This window comes from Micrasema longulum, unplaced genomic scaffold (genome assembly GCF_059751315.1).
Source record: "Micrasema longulum isolate JH-2025_06_02 unplaced genomic scaffold, ASM5975131v1 h1tg000380l, whole genome shotgun sequence".
Classification (NCBI taxonomy): domain Eukaryota; kingdom Metazoa; phylum Arthropoda; class Insecta; order Trichoptera; family Brachycentridae; genus Micrasema; species Micrasema longulum.
In genome coordinates this window covers 341,846-359,300 of record NW_028277581.1, presented here as the reverse complement: position 1 = coordinate 359,300, position 17,455 = coordinate 341,846, and the positions used below count along the sequence as shown (strand labels likewise).

Sequence of the window (17,455 nt, the reverse complement as noted above, 5' to 3'; positions counted from 1 at the left end):
TTCAGACAGAGTGATTATAATCAAACCAATATTAATTGAAAATATAAAAAAAACTCGTGTTATGGGATAACCGTATAACCTAAATTATATTACATTAAATGTCTCAGTAAATAAAATAAATACTTCAAGCCTCTATTTTGCAAGACTAACCGTTTTCCTCTTTTCAATGTGGTTTACACCCTAAAAACGCGCCTCTACTTGTAATTTTTCAATAAAACGCATACACGAGAAAAACACACAATTAAAAAGTTCAGTGCTACAAAAAATTGAATAAATAAAATGGTTTCTCACACGCGGTAAAAATTAGAGCATTGAATTGTATGGCAAAGTTTCTCGAGAATGCATGAAAAAAATCATAAAAATGAACTTATTTGAACTACGTCACAAGTTCACTCGGATAAACCAACGAAAGAGTGATATGACCGATTTTTGGTTTAAAGAAGCCAACTCACCAATCAGCCTACGAGAACTTGTGACGTTAAGTGCGAAGTAATTAAAAAAAAAAACATTGCGCTGATAATACGATACACGTATTGTTTTTTTTTTAAATTAAATTTTATTTTATAGTCACTAACTAAATAAAAATACATAAAAAACCCAAAACTTCCTCACAATTTAAGATGTTACTTTCATTCAAGACAAACGAGTTAAGTTAGTTAATAAAAGTCAAACTAAACTATTGAAATTGATTGACATTTCGTCGCTTTAGTTCGTTTTTGTCCAACTGACCATTTTTAAGGAAAAAGAGTTAATTGTGCAGGAATTCTGAGAAAGCTTTTATTTATTATTAAAAAAAATAATTTTAAGGGGTTTTTTTTTATAATTATCTATCTAATTAATTATATAATTATATATTAATTGTTATTATTTAGGCCAATTTCGTAAATAAAACTTTAAAGCTTTATTTCTGCAGATTTGTGTTTTGGTCAGTTGGACAAAAACAAACCGTAGCGACGATTTGTACTAGTGATATTTAAAAGGAATTTGTTTTTCAAAATATCCAGAAAAGTAATTAAATTGTGTTTCTCCCAGTCATCGATATATTTGGTTTATGAATACAAAATAAAAACGCTCAAAAAGAATTTCACGGATAGAAATGTATTTAGGTTAATATTTACAGTTCGATGAGCGTTTACTTCAACGATTGTAATGTAATTTTATGAGAGAGACCTGAATTTACCAGTCTGTGACAGGGAACAATGATTGTAAAAAGTTTGAAGGCTGGGTATTTGGGCAATTCCAATCAGGCAACAGTAAAATATGTAACAGGGTGTTTTCACGATGTTTTTGTTTTTATTTTTATATTAACAATAAGTTGCGAAACTAATGGTATTATTTTTATTGTTTTCGTGTGACGTCAGATATTTTTTTTATAATGAGTCGAAATACTCATATTTTGAATTACTTGAAAACGAGACATTTCACACCCTATGGGACACCGGCAAGTTTTGCGTTACCGTGCAATGCAATGTTTGTTAGAAGTGCACTAGGTGGGCATGAATTGTGACGTCACAGTGACGTAACGCCAACTGCGAGCCGTTTTGTATGTGTTCGTATTTAAACCCGAAAATTATGCATAAAAGTAGTTTTTTTATGCATCGATAATTATTTTATGAGTATTGTTAAAATTAGCAAGTAATATTGAAAATATTTTTTAAGTTATTGCTGATTTGTGAAACTACTCTCTTGCGTCAATCATAACAGAGTTTTGTCTTGCTATAGAAACATTTCTGGTTTGATATACAAGGGTATTAAAAGCAAACTTAGAAATCTCCATTGAAGGAGTACTGAGGTATTTGTGAAAAACGTGGGAAAAAGAATTGTGAGATTTAAATTATGCTTCACCAACTCGATGAAGAATGCTAAATTTGCGGTATCAAGTAGTATTATTGAAATCTGTTTTGCAAGACTTAGAGATGGTTTTGAATTACGCTATTATTTTAGATAGGTAGGTTTTTATGAACAGTTTTTTTGGCATCAATAACTTATTTTTCGTTTTTGCTGGTAATTTCTAATTTAATACCCTCACAAAACAAATATTTTATTGATTAGAGAATAAAGGCAAGAAATATTCACGGAAATTCGTCACAATAGATTTTTACTTTGTTGGTCTAAAACCTTTGAAAATAAGACTAATAAAATATGACGTAAATTAGAGAAAAATGTATTTAACTTGAACTAAACGAACTTTGAATAGAAACCTAGTTTTAAACAACATGGCCGACAAGCCGATTTATGCGGGTGGGATGACTTTGCAAAAACGGGAAAATTGTAAATTCAAACGTCGCTTTGAATAATTTCTGAAATGCAGAGTCGTGTACAGATTCATGAGTTACTGAATGAATGCAGATACTGTTTGAGTTTTTGCATAAGGGCCTGATATTATACAGTTTTCGCAAAAAAAAACACGAACACAAGTTGTTTATAAAGTGACTCGCCTCTTTTGTGTTCATGAAAAATTAATTCTATCCTTTTGTGTAGTGTTTTGAAGGCTCGGAAGAAGGCCTACCCAAGACAATGACTGATCTATTATTGTTAACGCGGGGTCGGAGAGTGCGGGGGATGTTAAAATTCAGGCCGCATTTTCTATCGGTTGTATCTGAAACAGGGTTGCCAAAAATATCATATGGTTTAAATTTAAATTTTGATTTTATACGGTTTTTTTTATTTAAAAATGCTGGGCAATAAATACTACATGATTTCAAAATAACCACATTGCTCTATAAACGATATTATTTTTGGTTTATTTTTAAATTCATTTTATTTTTGCACCACAACAGGCCAGGAGGCCCAATTACAGTGGTTGATCAAATCACAGAACACCCAGGCTTAAGAAAAATCACGTTTTTAATTTTACTTTGTTCTCATCAAGAATTGAACCTGGAACCTTCCGTGTGTGAGTCAGGCATCTTGACCAATACACCAAGGAGGCAGCCGCGATATAAATTAATATTATTTGTATTGTTTACTAATTTATTGAATTTACGTATATTTGTATTACTAGCGGACCCGACAGATGTTATCCTGCCCAAACGTTGGCTTGCCTGCTATAAGCTGGTTAAACAAACGTTTTTTCGTAAATATAATCTATTTTTGACTTTTTCGAGCTACTTATATGTTTGTGATGAAGGTTAGTTTTTTATTTAATATTTTTTTTTAAAGAATCCTTGTCGTTTTCAAATCAAAATGATGCAAAAATCACTGCTCTAGAGCCATAATTCATGGAGTAAATACGTAAATAAGTGTTGATTAAGAACAATCAGACCGCGTTTTGCCCTGAGCATCCTTAAATTATGACACTCAATTATGCTCAACGTGAATTTAGTCATTCTTTAACCGCTAGCCGAGTTTTGACGTGACCATGATATTTGATTAGAAACCAAAAAAAACGAAAGAACATAGTTAGACCAGATCTAGTCTTGGGGTAGTAATAATTTTTTTTTCTAGCTTTAATTTTATTAAGTTATATTTTATTTTATTTGTACCTGTATTGAGTAAAAGAAAATGTGTTTTTTATTGTTAGAATGGACTGTATAAGTGTGTCAATAAATAAATAATAATAAAATAAAAATGAATGAGTCGCTAAAGAATGAAAAAACTGTCCGGATAAAAGGAAAAATACTTTGTAAGATAAAAATAAAAATACCATATACGTACTTAGGTACCTCATTGATATGTAGGTACCTAAGTACTTATATGGTTGAATTCCAAAAAATAAAATTATTAATTTTCAAATACAGAATTATTTTTGCAAATGTCAAACTCTGCGCTACTTACTAACAGTGGTACATTTTGTGTAAGAATCCGTTCTTCAAAAATGTATCAAACGTCAGTTTATTATTTAAGCATTACTGAAAATCCATTTAAATAAGTTGATACGTGGAAATTAAGAAATCGCAAGGAAATTCAATTCAGTTTTCATTAAAAATAATTGATATTTGTAAACGTTAAAATACAAACTTTTTAAATAAAAAAAACCACATTCTCCAATATTTTTGGAATATGCATTTCAGTCGAATGCAACCCTGGAGAATCGATGAAAAACACATATTCGCTCCTAACTTTTTTCCAATGAGCATATTATTATTTACAAACAACGTGAATTGAATTATTTTGCAAAAAACCACATGTAAATCGGTCCGGTAGTTATCGAGTCTATAAATGACAGACTATCATAAACGTATTTATATATATATTTATATATAGAAATACACATGCTGTTTTTCATTAGAAACAGACATCGATAATGAAAAATAGTTTATATTGTTTGTCAGTTCATAAATTTGAAAACTCACCCCATGTAAAAAATGTTACTCATAAAACTTGTAAAAAAATATAATTTACATTAAGAATGCTGTAAACGATTTATCCACAGTAGAGCGTCACTGTACTTCAGCGTTGCAGCGCTGCAAAATTGTGTATTTAGTGCTGATCCGTGTATCGCAGCCATGGTGAGGTTTGTTTAATCTGCAACGCGTCGCGCAGTGTCGCTCTATTGTTGTTTGCCCTAAAGGCGAATGCGTTTAAAAATAACTGGGATTGATTTGAACCGGTTGGTAGTCCCGTGGCTATATGACACGGGCTCACGGATCAGTGGTACAAAGTTCGCACCCCGTTCTACCACAACTAAAATCCATTTTTTTTTAAAATAATTTATTTATGACTGGTTGAAAATGGCCCATAAAATTAAAATCTTTAAGTAATCATGAAAACGAGTTTCTTCTACATATATAAATAAAAAGAAAACCTATCATTTTGTAATTTTTTTTTATCTACACCCATTGATTATAGAGTTTTTTTATAAATGTCTACAAAAAACAATAATCAATTTTGTGTCTAAGCAAGAATTGGAATTGATTCTCGTAATATTTGACGTAATTTTAAAAAGTATTTTTATTTATTTATTTGTTCATTCAAAATACATTCGCTCACTTATTCATGAACTTATTAAGGCTTTTTGGGCTGTGTCTGTGTTAAGTCCTCATAATTACCAATAACTACCAATAAAAATACATGGTTAAATTAATTTAATTATAATAACATGTGAGGCAATAGAATAACAATCCAGAAAAACTAAGTATAAATAATAAACAATAAAATTCCGAAGAAGATAATATAAAAAATAAACAGGTGTAAATATTAAAATACAAATTGTACAAATTTAGTAACATTTGAAAAAAAACATACAAAATAAAAGTATCATTGAAATCAAAAGAAGATGATACAAAAAAATGTAAAAATGATAATTGAGATATGGTTTCAATCAAATCACTCTATACTACAGCAAGAAATTAGAGTAATAAATAATGTGCAAAATAGTGAGTACTAAATTAAATAATACATTTAAAAAAAATTTAAAACTCGCTGTTAAAATGCTAGAATTGTTATATCGTAGTGATGTTTTGTTCTTAAAGTAAAAAAAAAAACATGTAATGTTCACCCCTTATTTCCAATATACAAAGCCACCAGTAGGAATAGGGGTGTAATCCCTCATACAGGTCATAAATCAACGATATAGTTAACGAGTCGTGAGCTCGAATTTTGGATATGGGAACTAATAATAATAGGCACACGCCAATATTTTGATTAATTCCCCGGAACTGGATCTCAATCGAAGATAATTTTTGGCACAAGAGATAAAAGAGTGACTCTAATGTCTTTTTCATTTTCTTTTCGAGAGCTGGATACAGAAAATTTCAAAATTAATGATGTATGAATTTTTATGTAATTCTTGGACATGAAAAATTGGATGACTGAGTTTGAAAAAACTGATTTAAAAATATGATATTTTCTAAAAAAAGTTATCTGTCTACAGTTTCAAGCAGTATTTTGCTACACCGAAATTTTTTGATGAAATCATAACCCAAATTAATTTAAATTTACCAATATTTTTGTGAGTTTTAATTTTCAACTCACAATGGTAACGTTAAGATTAAAATATATAATACTAAGTCCGCCTCGTAGTGTAGCGGTTACTGCGTTCGCGTACTATGCTTGAGATTCCGGGTTCGATTATTGGCAAGGTTGACATGAAAACTGTGGCTTGGATCTAAAAAGGCCGACGTCAGATTTCGTATTTTTTTACCAACGTTTTGGGAAGGGTCGATGTCAATTATAAAAATATGTGAGCTTGTATAATTGAGTATTTTATATACAAATACGTATATGGTCATATTTTTAATTTACATTCGTTTTCAAAGAAATCAAAGAAGTCAAAGAGTTCATCACAACGCCGTAAAATTGATAAATAATTACTCCAGCGTAATATTATGACTAACGGCATTTGCTTTTTCAGATCCATGCCAGAAAAATATTGATTAAATTTTTTTTTAATTCTGTAATATTTTATTGTTCCAAACGTAAAACCGATTACCACCTTAACGTGTACCAGGTGACTAAAACCACCATCAGATATGGACAGGCATTTGATGATGACGATATTGATAAGCTGATCTCATCTCATACCTACTACAAAAATTAATGCATTTGATTTGCTCAAATAAGTTTTCTTCTTTTCGATTCCAGACAAGATTGTTATAAAATATTTAATAAATAGATATTTTGAATGCAACATAACAGTATTTTGAATTCGTCTAAATTTTTGTATATAAGAATTAGATTTCACACCCTAGGGAGTTATTAAAAACCACTAATTGAAACAGAGATGGAGAACCATTTTGTCTAGTTTGAACATCCAACTATTTTCATTTCTGCCATGTGTTGATATTTGCCATGCAATGATTATGGTATTTTAGATTTGACAAGCAAAATTATGGGATTTATCTTTTGGTGACTTAAATGAACCTTTGTCGCTTTCTTTTATTAAAATTAAGTAAAAACATGTTATCGGATGGCAGGCCCTACTATTTTTACATATATATATTTGAATAGTCCGAAGTTGCGTGTTCAGATCACGTCGGGGTCACCAATGTAGGATTTTAGTAGTTTTAGAGTTGTAGTTCTTACCCCAGTTAGAGATCTACAGAGAAAACACGAGGTTGCTGTTTAATGCGTATTTATTACATGGCGAATAAATAATGAATTATGTCAGGCGAGCGTTACGGCGATAAGGAGTTGAAGTAACTGCTCTTGAACTATATTCTAGACCTGAGTAAACTGGACTGATTACCTTTAACTGGTCTACTGAACTTGTTGGGCTGACAGACTAGCTTTGCGTCCTGTGGTCTCTTTATAGGCAACGTTCCTTTGTAGTTCATTTCTTTATGGTAAAAACGATGAGAAATTACTGCAGAACGATGCTCCCAATTTATGTGCAATACTGTTAGAGTTGCATACCAATATGTTTATTGGATTCTATAGAAAACCATGAGATTTTTTTCTTCAATCATTACATCCTTATTTTTTTTAAAGTTCGAGATTAGCAAAAATTTACAAATCTGCTTTCCTTCCATACTTTTACTTTTATTTGCTTTTTGTATGTCTTGATAATTTTATGTTTTTTCATAATGTATTTTTGTATAATTTAATTAAGTACGTACATTTATTTGGCATATGATTTATTGCTCCTATTTCTTACTATAGTATTGAGTGAGTTTCTAGAAAACATATCTCAATTATCATTTCAATTAAGTTTTTATATATATATTATTTTTCTGATGAATTCAATGATACTCTTGTTTTGTTTTTTTTTCATACTACTATATTTAACTATTATTTTGTTGATTTTAATGATACCATTATTTAGTATATTTGCTTATTTGTGATTCTTAATATGTATAATTTATATTTTTAAAATTATTTCTGATTATCTATATCTATTATTTCTTTTTTGCATTGTTTTATTTGGAATTTTATTATTTATTACATTTACCTTTTTTTTCTAGATTGTTATTTTATGTCATTATAATTTGATCTAATTAATTTTACTATGTATTTTTATTGTTATTTATTGTGGCTTGACTCGGGTATAGCCTAAAAAGCCTTAATAAGTTCATTAATATTTATACTAGTGTAATTTTAAATGAATAAATAAATTACACTTTTTCAGGTGAAACGTTTTAGCACGTGTGTGTCATTGATTACGGAGCATGAACCCTACAGTCTTTATGTATAATCATTTTATCGATGCATCTATTTGTATTCTAAATAAAAATAAATAAAGAAAATATATAAAAATAAACAAAATATTAAGTCCAAAACAAAAAGTAATAAATTGTAAATAACGAAAAATACTTTAATGATACAATAAGAGCATAAGGCATGCTGAATACACAATAAAATAGAGAAATCGTTGCAAGATAAATGAATAAACTTTTTCATCGACTTTAATTAAGCTTTTAAACGATTTATACTATTACCGTTAATAGAAGTAGTACCGTTAACGGTGTTCGTCGAATTAAAATATTTTACTCAGTCGATTAAGTCGATAAAAGTTAGGAGAAATACCTGCCAAATTATTATTTGGAAAAAAATGATGGAATATTTTCATCATAATCAGTGTTGTCACACCAATAAATGTAATGCAATGAAATTGTTTGTTTTTTTTAGAATGCTGGCAATCTGCGATATTTCAGCTGACCCCGGTGGCTCGATAGAGTTCATGAACGAGTGTACGACTATCGACACGCCATTTTGTCTGTACGATGCTAACAGAAATAAGGACACAAAAAGGTACGTACCTAATCAAATTATACGTAAAAAAATACGCAAGTGTACGTAAGTACGAGTATTTATTTTACAATGCAAAGTATGATGATACTTTTGACTGTTAACAACATATACTATTGACAAATTATTTAGCGATTTGAGCGAAGAACGGTTTTGATAACGTTATAATGAACGTACGAAACAAAGGTATGATGTGCTAAGGGGTCTGACGCATTTCGAAGCATCTTTTTAATTTTAACAAATATATATACTTTATGTTATGGCCCTTTTCACACATACCACGCCAATCCACCGGCCCGGGTTCACCCTACAAAATGTGACACGTTGTGTATGCGTTGTAAATCAGCCTTTGTCAGTGGACATTTGGACAAACTCTACAAATAAAATTTTTAGTTTTATTTTTAATCTTACTCTCTTTCAGTTCAATTATCTTTAAATGCTTTCTGGTGTCCTCGTGATTTATTTATTTGTTTTGTATGAACGCGTCAACAGGTGCCGTGGCGCGATTTGCTAGGTAGCTAACTGCGAAACTGGGGTTTCAGGTTCGATTCCCGCCAGTTGCTAGAAGAAGTCAAAAAAGATTTTTCCTTAATTGGTCTGGGTGTTGTGGTGTTTTTTACATAACTTGCTTCCATATCATATTTCCCACCTGCTGACAATCCTCTATAGAAGAGGCTTAGCGGGTTAGTTATTAAAAAAAAACAGTTTGATTTACAAATGAAATATGCTATTTTGTATGTTGTTTTTCTGATTTTTTATGTTTTGTATTGGTCATATGGATACATTTTTTTAAAACATATTTTATGATTATCAACATGTTGTTTGGTAAGATTAAAAATATTTAGTGTTTGTTTATTTTAAAACCTTGAAAAACGGACAGTCGTTTTCTGAAACCGATTAGAAATTTAAAAAAGTTATTTTATACAAAATAAATACATAGCTATACTTATAAAACGAAAAATCAACAAACATGCTTTTAACAATGGAATAAAATATGTTTTTGATTTCAATCATTATACGACATTGTTTTAGTGATGTCACGTCAGGGATAACTTTGAATTCTACAATGCTCAATGTAGACAATTAGCTACATTCCGATAATAAGTGTATAAAAGTGATTTCAAACATGTTTATCACTTGACGACTAGTTTATTATATTGTATGCATACTCGTACTAGCCATTATAATTTATGTCAAAAAGCCGCCACCAGGGTAAAAATTTTCGACACGATCGCACGTTTTCTGTTAAAAGTGTAATTTAGCTAAAGTTCAAAGGGTGATTTCTTTGTTTTTTTTTTTCAAGATATGTGAAGTAATAATTGTTTCCGCAACTTTAATTATTAACTCTTTTAAGACTGTGGTAAAAAACCCTCTTACGCACGGTGATGTAACATCGTGTTACCACAAGCAAAAGACGGACTATTCTTAAGCTCAGATATTTGAAAAAAAAACATGGGGACATACAGTTTAATAATTCGTTTTTCATAATTTATAAAAAAATACATATTAATAAGCCCTGGTATACAAAAAAAAAACATGAATTCGCCGATCATAAACACTGTCAACAACCAACTTAATTTGTTTTACACAACACCGGCTACAGAACAGAGTCTCTGTTTTTCTTATTATGTGTTAAATCTTCGTGCTCTCTCTAATACAGAATGTACTGCTGTATTTGCGGACATCATTCTTCGGCAAGTCTTGTATTGCATGTCGATTAGTGTGTCATCACAGCCACACAAGAGTTAAAAAGATATTCATAAGCATAGTTATTTCTTAATTTTCTGACATTGTATTTTTTATAATTTTAATGCCCGATATAGCATAATATTCACATAAACTAAAATATGAAATTGAAACTAAAAAAATTGAACTTTTTTAACAATTAATTTTTATTTTTAAACGCCCTACGGGCTTTAACATTTATTAGAAATACATTCAAGTGCAGCAGATAAACATAAGTATGTACATTTAGTTAAAATTAAAAATAACATAAGAAAAACTAAAAGATACAATACTAAGTAAAAATAAGGAAATGTACCAACATAGGTAAATGGGTATATAGAAACATATTTTAAAAAAATACATATAAAAAACACGCACACTTACATACACATGTATATGCATACATACACACACACATATACATACATGCATGCATACACATTTATGTATATACATGTACATACACAAAGGTATATACACTATTATAGAGACATATTAGAAAAAAAATTAAATAAATAACAATATGTAGAAATTTTATACAAATTAATTTATGACCTTTTGAATACTAAACCTATAATTATATAGACTGACAAAATATGTAAACTTTACCAAACTCGTTACCTAGCCAGTGTAGTCTAGGTATTGGTAAATTGTCATAATAATTGTGACTGCCAGGAGATTAAAAAAATAACTTTAGCTGTATTTTTCCCAGTATTTTTATAAAAAAACATATGTAAAAATATGTTTTTGGTTAAAATAAGAAAAATTAGGCATTGAGGGGTTAAATATTAATTTGATTAATGTTACTTATCTGAACCGAAATAATGTTAGATTACTGCACGTCCCTGGGAAGTGTCGTTTTAATTGACAAGTCAATTTAATTGAACTCTGTTTACTACATTCGTCAAAAAATACATTTTTCTAAATGTCGTTTGCAATGTCAGTTCAAAGTAACTTTTCTAGACATTTATTAATCCAAGTTTACAAACAAAAGTAACGTATCTAAAAAGTAACTATTTTTTTTTACAAAAATACACGAAACATTCTAATGATACGCTATGTTGATCATGTTCGAAAAGTTGGAAATAAATATTCGTTATTTTAGAAAAAAATATCCTACTTCGTGCATTTCCTTATGAATATAATATATTGGATTTTTACACGCCCCTTGTGATTTAGTTAATAATGTTTACTCGTAAATTTCAAGCCAGTATTTCGGCCAAAGTTGTTTAATTAGTTTTATTGCTTTATTTAAATGTTATTCTTATTTTGAATCTTAAAGCAGGAGACGCATTTATATATTCTAATGTGTGCTCAAATAATAACAATGCACATATACTCCATTTATAAATTGTTAAACACATTTTTTAACGGCCAAATAAATTTTTTAAACCAACGTTGGTCGTATACAAATTCTGGGAAAAAAATTGCGCCAAAAGGTGATTGCGATTTAAATACAACTCACTAATATGTATAAGAACTACGTTGTTGATTAAAAAGGCATTTAAAATATTTAAAAAATATAAATATTTTGTTTTCATTTTTCGGTTAAAAAATTTCTTTATAAATTTAGGTTTTTTTTTTCATAGAGCCTTTATTCAATAAAATTTACACATTATTACAAAAATAATACATTATAAAGAAAACAAAGTATTAAAATATATTTCGTCCCGATAAAATATTCAATAATAGTTTGTCATCGGGTGCTCAGACATAAGTTTTAATTAATAATCAAATAAAAAGAGTACATACATAATACAGTATGTATAAAATAATAAACACAAAAAATACTTTAAAGATTTATGTTTTTTTTTTTTTTAAAGTAAGAAACTAGAGTTAAATAATAAAATTAAATTTAAAGAATAGCAATTTACTTGAATATATTTCAAATATAAGAAAAAAAAAAAAAAAAAAAAATAGTGAGTGCTCATAAATGTAATCAAAACAAGATAAAAAATAAAACAGAGTAAATCGAAAATTCCAATTCGTATCTACAGAAAAAATGTATTTCATACACGTTTAAGAGAAAACGACCACTAAAAATAAAAAAAATTATAAACGAATATTTTTTTTTATAAAAACAAAAGTTTGAAATCAAATCAAATCACCCATTGAACAGTACGAGAAAATTTTCTTTAGTAAAAAAAGTAATACATAAATTGTAAAAGAACAAATAAATAAATAAATCGCATCACGTAAAAAATATCGTAAGAACTATCATATAAAATAAGTATGATATGAACAAATTAGTTACAAACGAAATTCTTGTTTGAATATAACAGTTACTTAAAATATACAGTTGGGATAAATATGTAGACAATACTGAAAGTTAATTTAGCCACGCAAAAATTGGATTGACTTTACGAAGTGAATTAAATGCCTGCTACGGCGTCTTGACCGAGGAGGCCTGTGCGCTCAGTCGGCGGAAGTGGGTAGCCTGGCGTTGTTTTACTGTGTTGTTTGCGGCCAGGTAGCCAGCCCTTAACTAAAAACGGATTTTCTATTGAGTCGTAGCAAGTTTAAAGGCATGAGTCGTTCTCGGTTGTGTCACCATAAGCTGTCTCTGTACTCAGTATTTATTTTATGTTTTATTAAAAACAGTAATATTGCCAGGAGTCAAACACATGACTTTAAGCACGGTAAGCGAAGTTTGCATATTTCATTGAATAATATTTCGAGTATGTCAAATTTTTGTAGATAATGACTGGATTAAGCCCCTGGAGAGTCATTAAGTTTAACATGTTGGGAGTTTACATAGGTTTTCTCCGTTTTATTCCAAATTAGAAAAAAAGCACGCAACAAAAGAAAAATTGCAACAAATTGATCAATTATATATTCTCCTTCATTATTCTACATCAAATTAGTCCATAATTCATAATATCTTTACGTTTCGCCATACACAGCACAAATATCGCGAGCAGCTTCGACAGTTTTACTCACTAGATTAAACGCAAAAAGAAGGTGTTGAAAATGCTCACTTTCGCCAACTAGACATTCCATATTGAAGGTTTGTAATCAAATAAAATAAAATATTCATAAAAAATACTTAATTTATTGTAGAACAGAAAATTTTTTTTCGAATGACGTAAAATTAATACTTTTGGTTCTCAATTTTAAATTTGGAAAAATGGGCGCAACCAATATTACACCTATTACAAGAAAATAAAAAATTTCAAACAAATAATGTCATTTTCACGTATAAACAAAATAGTTCATCTCTCTCATGAGCAGTTTTAAATAAATCTAAAAACAAACAAAAACTCATAATATGGTTGGATTTTAATTTATTTTATTTGATACGACTGTTTGTCGTTCAACTTTCCATTTTAACTTCTTATTGAGAAATCTTTGTATTCAAAGCTTAATCTACCTAGTTCATATACTTACTTTATAATGTCCACTAACTTCAATGGAAAGCTTTCAGAGCTGTATTTATATCTGCGCAAACAAATCGTCTTAGAATACAAAAGACATATTCTTTTGAACTTCGAGACAAAAAATATTCAAATAATGTTTAAGCCATAGCTAATACGAAACAAACGAATTCGTAACAACAAGATTCTGGAATGAGAATAACTTTTCTCTTCTAATATGACTAGATAAGGATTTCGAGACATCAAATAATTATTTTATTTTATTTTTTTTGTTTGCTGGATTATTGAGTACATAAAAGCATTTTTCTTTTTCTGAAAGGTCGTTGGCATAATTGTACAATGTACTTTATTTTATCATGTTAAATGTACAGTGGCTTGCCCACCACCCGCATCCGAGGATATTCTTGGCGGTGCCCACACATATGGAAAAAATCGTCGTTGCTGATCGGAAAAAGCTGCCCGAAGGAGCTCTCTGCAATCTAGTAGCCTAGTATTTTTGTGTTGAAAGGAGGTAATCCAGAAGTACATAAAACAAATTTTACTGGATTCAGAAAAAGGGTGAAGTAAGTTTTCGCTAACTGGGATTAAATTGATTGGACATGATCAATTCGCCGAAATTATTACAAAACTTTTTAGAAGCCTCGAAATTATTTTTGAAAGCCATCAGGTTCGTTTATCCGACAGGTATGTTAAATATACTGAAAAATATGCTCATATTATATTCAGCAAGCGAATTGCACTAATGATGGATGAATTCTGACTTACTTGGATTCGTACAAACTGATCTCTTTCGGTGAATTATGAATATGAATGGTGATTTTTAAAACTTACATAAATTTTATATTTAAAGTACTAACTTTGTAGTTATTCATTATAATAAAATAAATAAAACAGCCTTTTTTTAACGACTATTTTTTTTTCCACCGACCGGTTTCAAAGCTAAACAAGCATCTTTCTCAAGGTATATGTAACTAATGAATTCTTTACTATTTTATGTTATCAATATGCTGCCAATGCAATAAATAAATCATCCTTTTTTCTTGAAAGGACGGTATGGATGGATCAGATTGTTTGCAAATTCGAAAAAAATATTAATATTAAGGCACCTTAAGTGTTCTTTTACTCTAATATTAAAGTTTCTTTAAGTTTTTCCGAACGTATTCATCTCACATTACCACCCTTTTTAAAAAAGACTTGATTTATTCATTGCATTGGCAGCATACTGATAAAATAAAATAGGAAAGAATTCATTAGTTAAATGTATCTTGAGAAAAAAGCTTGTTTAGCTTTGAAACCGGTCGGTGGAAAAAAATGTATTTAAAAACGAAGATATTTTTTATATTTTTTCTATTAAAATTTATATTAAGTATTCTAGTATACTGCGGAAAAGAGTATCATACAATATGCGTATGGCAGTTGTATTATTAAAAGGTCTAGAGTTTCGAAGTACAAATCCAAGCATCTACTAGGTGTAACTATTTATTTCCTTGTCATTCCTGGTGATATTATATCTAATATTTACAGTTTACTTTACGTAATGGGTAAAACAACCCGTCAAATAATGCTAACTACAATAGTTAAATAAATAAATAAATACATATCGTGATAAATCATACTGCAGAGTGTGTGCGGACCAACTACTGCTTCACAAAATTATGACAGGAATAGTTGACTGTGCAGAACTACTTAGTTTAATAACAATACATGTGCCAGCCAGGATTTGTATACGGTACCACCTGTTTCATGTACCAATGAGTAAAACATCGTATGTTAAAAATGCTTTTTTTCGTAGAACTTTTTCACAATACAAAATTTAAAGATATAGACTACACAAACATCACTATGTCAAATTTAAAATTTACACTAAATATGCATTATGTAACTTAGCAGACATTATAATAATAAATATGTACATCTCCCTTCCCCTCCTTTTCCTCTCTTCATGCATCCTTATCCTAATCCCACCCAATTTACAATAACTTACTGTTCTTAAAAAAAAAAAAAAACTTTGATTATTAAAAATATATACGAGTACATGCAAATAATATTTTCATATGTATAAACATATATGTATTTATATAATATGTAATATGTTTTCTTAACTAACTTTGTATACTTTGTGGAAATCTGTCATTGGTTTTGAGTTTATACACTATGTCTTTTACCTACTACAAATATGTATGTAGAACTGTTGGTTTCCCAAATAAAATAATAAAAAATATATATATATATATAAGATTTTTGCTTGCCGGTGCAGGGAGTTCCTAAACCAGTTGAACATGACCTAAGAAAATAAATGTTTTTGCTTCGATGTGTATATATTACAGGTTGAATAAAATACAAAGCATCTAAACTTATAATTAGAAATCAAACACTGATTTGAGTCTACTGAACACTTTATTTTTATTTTTACAAATATAAACATATAAAAATAAAAACTTCGTGACAATTGTTTTGATAAGAAATTCTTAAAAAAAAAAAGTTTTGTAAAATAATACATTTATGTTTATATAAATTTCCTCATAATATTTCAATCATGTTTTAAAATTAAAATGAAGAGCAACCTATTATAATATTACTGATATTTTTTCGACAACAATTATCTAAATTTACAAAACTATAAAGCTTTATTAATTATCTCACAATACATACTTGTATGTCAATAAATACTTACTTTGTTTTATTTTCCCCGAAATTCAAATATAAATACCTAAATTCCCCATTATATATTAAACACTTAGCCTCACCCTTAACCATTGGTTTTTCCCTCAATTATGATTAATGTACATGCTAAAGTTCATAAGATTATTTTTATTTTCTACTTAAGTACTTTGAATTATATAACTATATAAGGACATTCAATCCAAATAATCTTCACATTCGTTTGAAAATGCCCTAATAAGGCGAAACAATAGTCACGAAGTTTTTATTTTTATATGTTTATATTTGTAAAAATATAATAAAGTGTTCAGTAGACTCAAATAAGGGTTTGATTTCTAATTATAAGTTTAAATATGGAGTTCTACAAAATAAACACCAAATCAATCAACAAAACATCTATGCTGTAGGTACTTTGAAGAGACCTCGAGATAAGCTTTGAGGACACACTCTTGTACTTATTCATGGTGTGTATATCACTTTTGATGGCTACACCTTATAGAACTATTCCTTACTCTTTAAAATTTAGTACTATAAGTAATATACTTGATTTAAAGTTTTTTTTTTAAGAATGAGTCTCATTGTTATTGAAATACATATCTAATATTCACAATCCGCTTCTTAAATTCCCTGTTAAACTACGTCTACTTAAATGTGTCATAGCATCATTAATTAAAAAATACGTTTCAGTAAATTTCCACCAAGAGGATAATCAATTAGTGTTATTTGGGATATTATTATTTAATTAAGGATACGGGTAAGAAAATATAAAGTATTTTCTGTCGATTTCAATTATATGATATCCTCTAGTTTCGATTACGGTTACGGATCTCCATAATACTGTTTTCTTTATTTTAGAAACAGTAAAAAGTTATAAAAAAACGCTCATCATATAAAACAAAATGTGTATAGACCAATATTTTTTTATGACGCCGCAGCAAGCGAAATAAAAAAAATAGGACTTGAAAAGATGAAACAAATAAGATAAGTACTAGTATTGAGAAAAAAACCTAAAGACAAACAAAATTAAACGAAAAGGGATCACAAAATAAATAATGAACAATAACATT

The 17,455-nt window shown here is 28.9% G+C and overlaps 1 protein-coding gene across 1 annotated transcript in view; it reads left to right on the top strand.

Moving 5' to 3' along the window:
- Positions 1–7,044: 7,044 nt before the first annotated feature.
- Positions 7,045–17,455, top strand: part of LKRSDH (lysine ketoglutarate reductase/saccharopine dehydrogenase) — a 194,143-nt gene continuing 183,732 nt past the window's right edge. Inside the window, exons 1-2 of the mRNA XM_088225671.1 lie at positions 7,045–7,079; positions 8,509–8,631. Of these exons, the coding sequence (XP_088081797.1) occupies positions 7,045–7,079; positions 8,509–8,631 (158 nt within the window). The remainder of the gene's footprint in view (positions 7,080–8,508; positions 8,632–17,455) is intronic.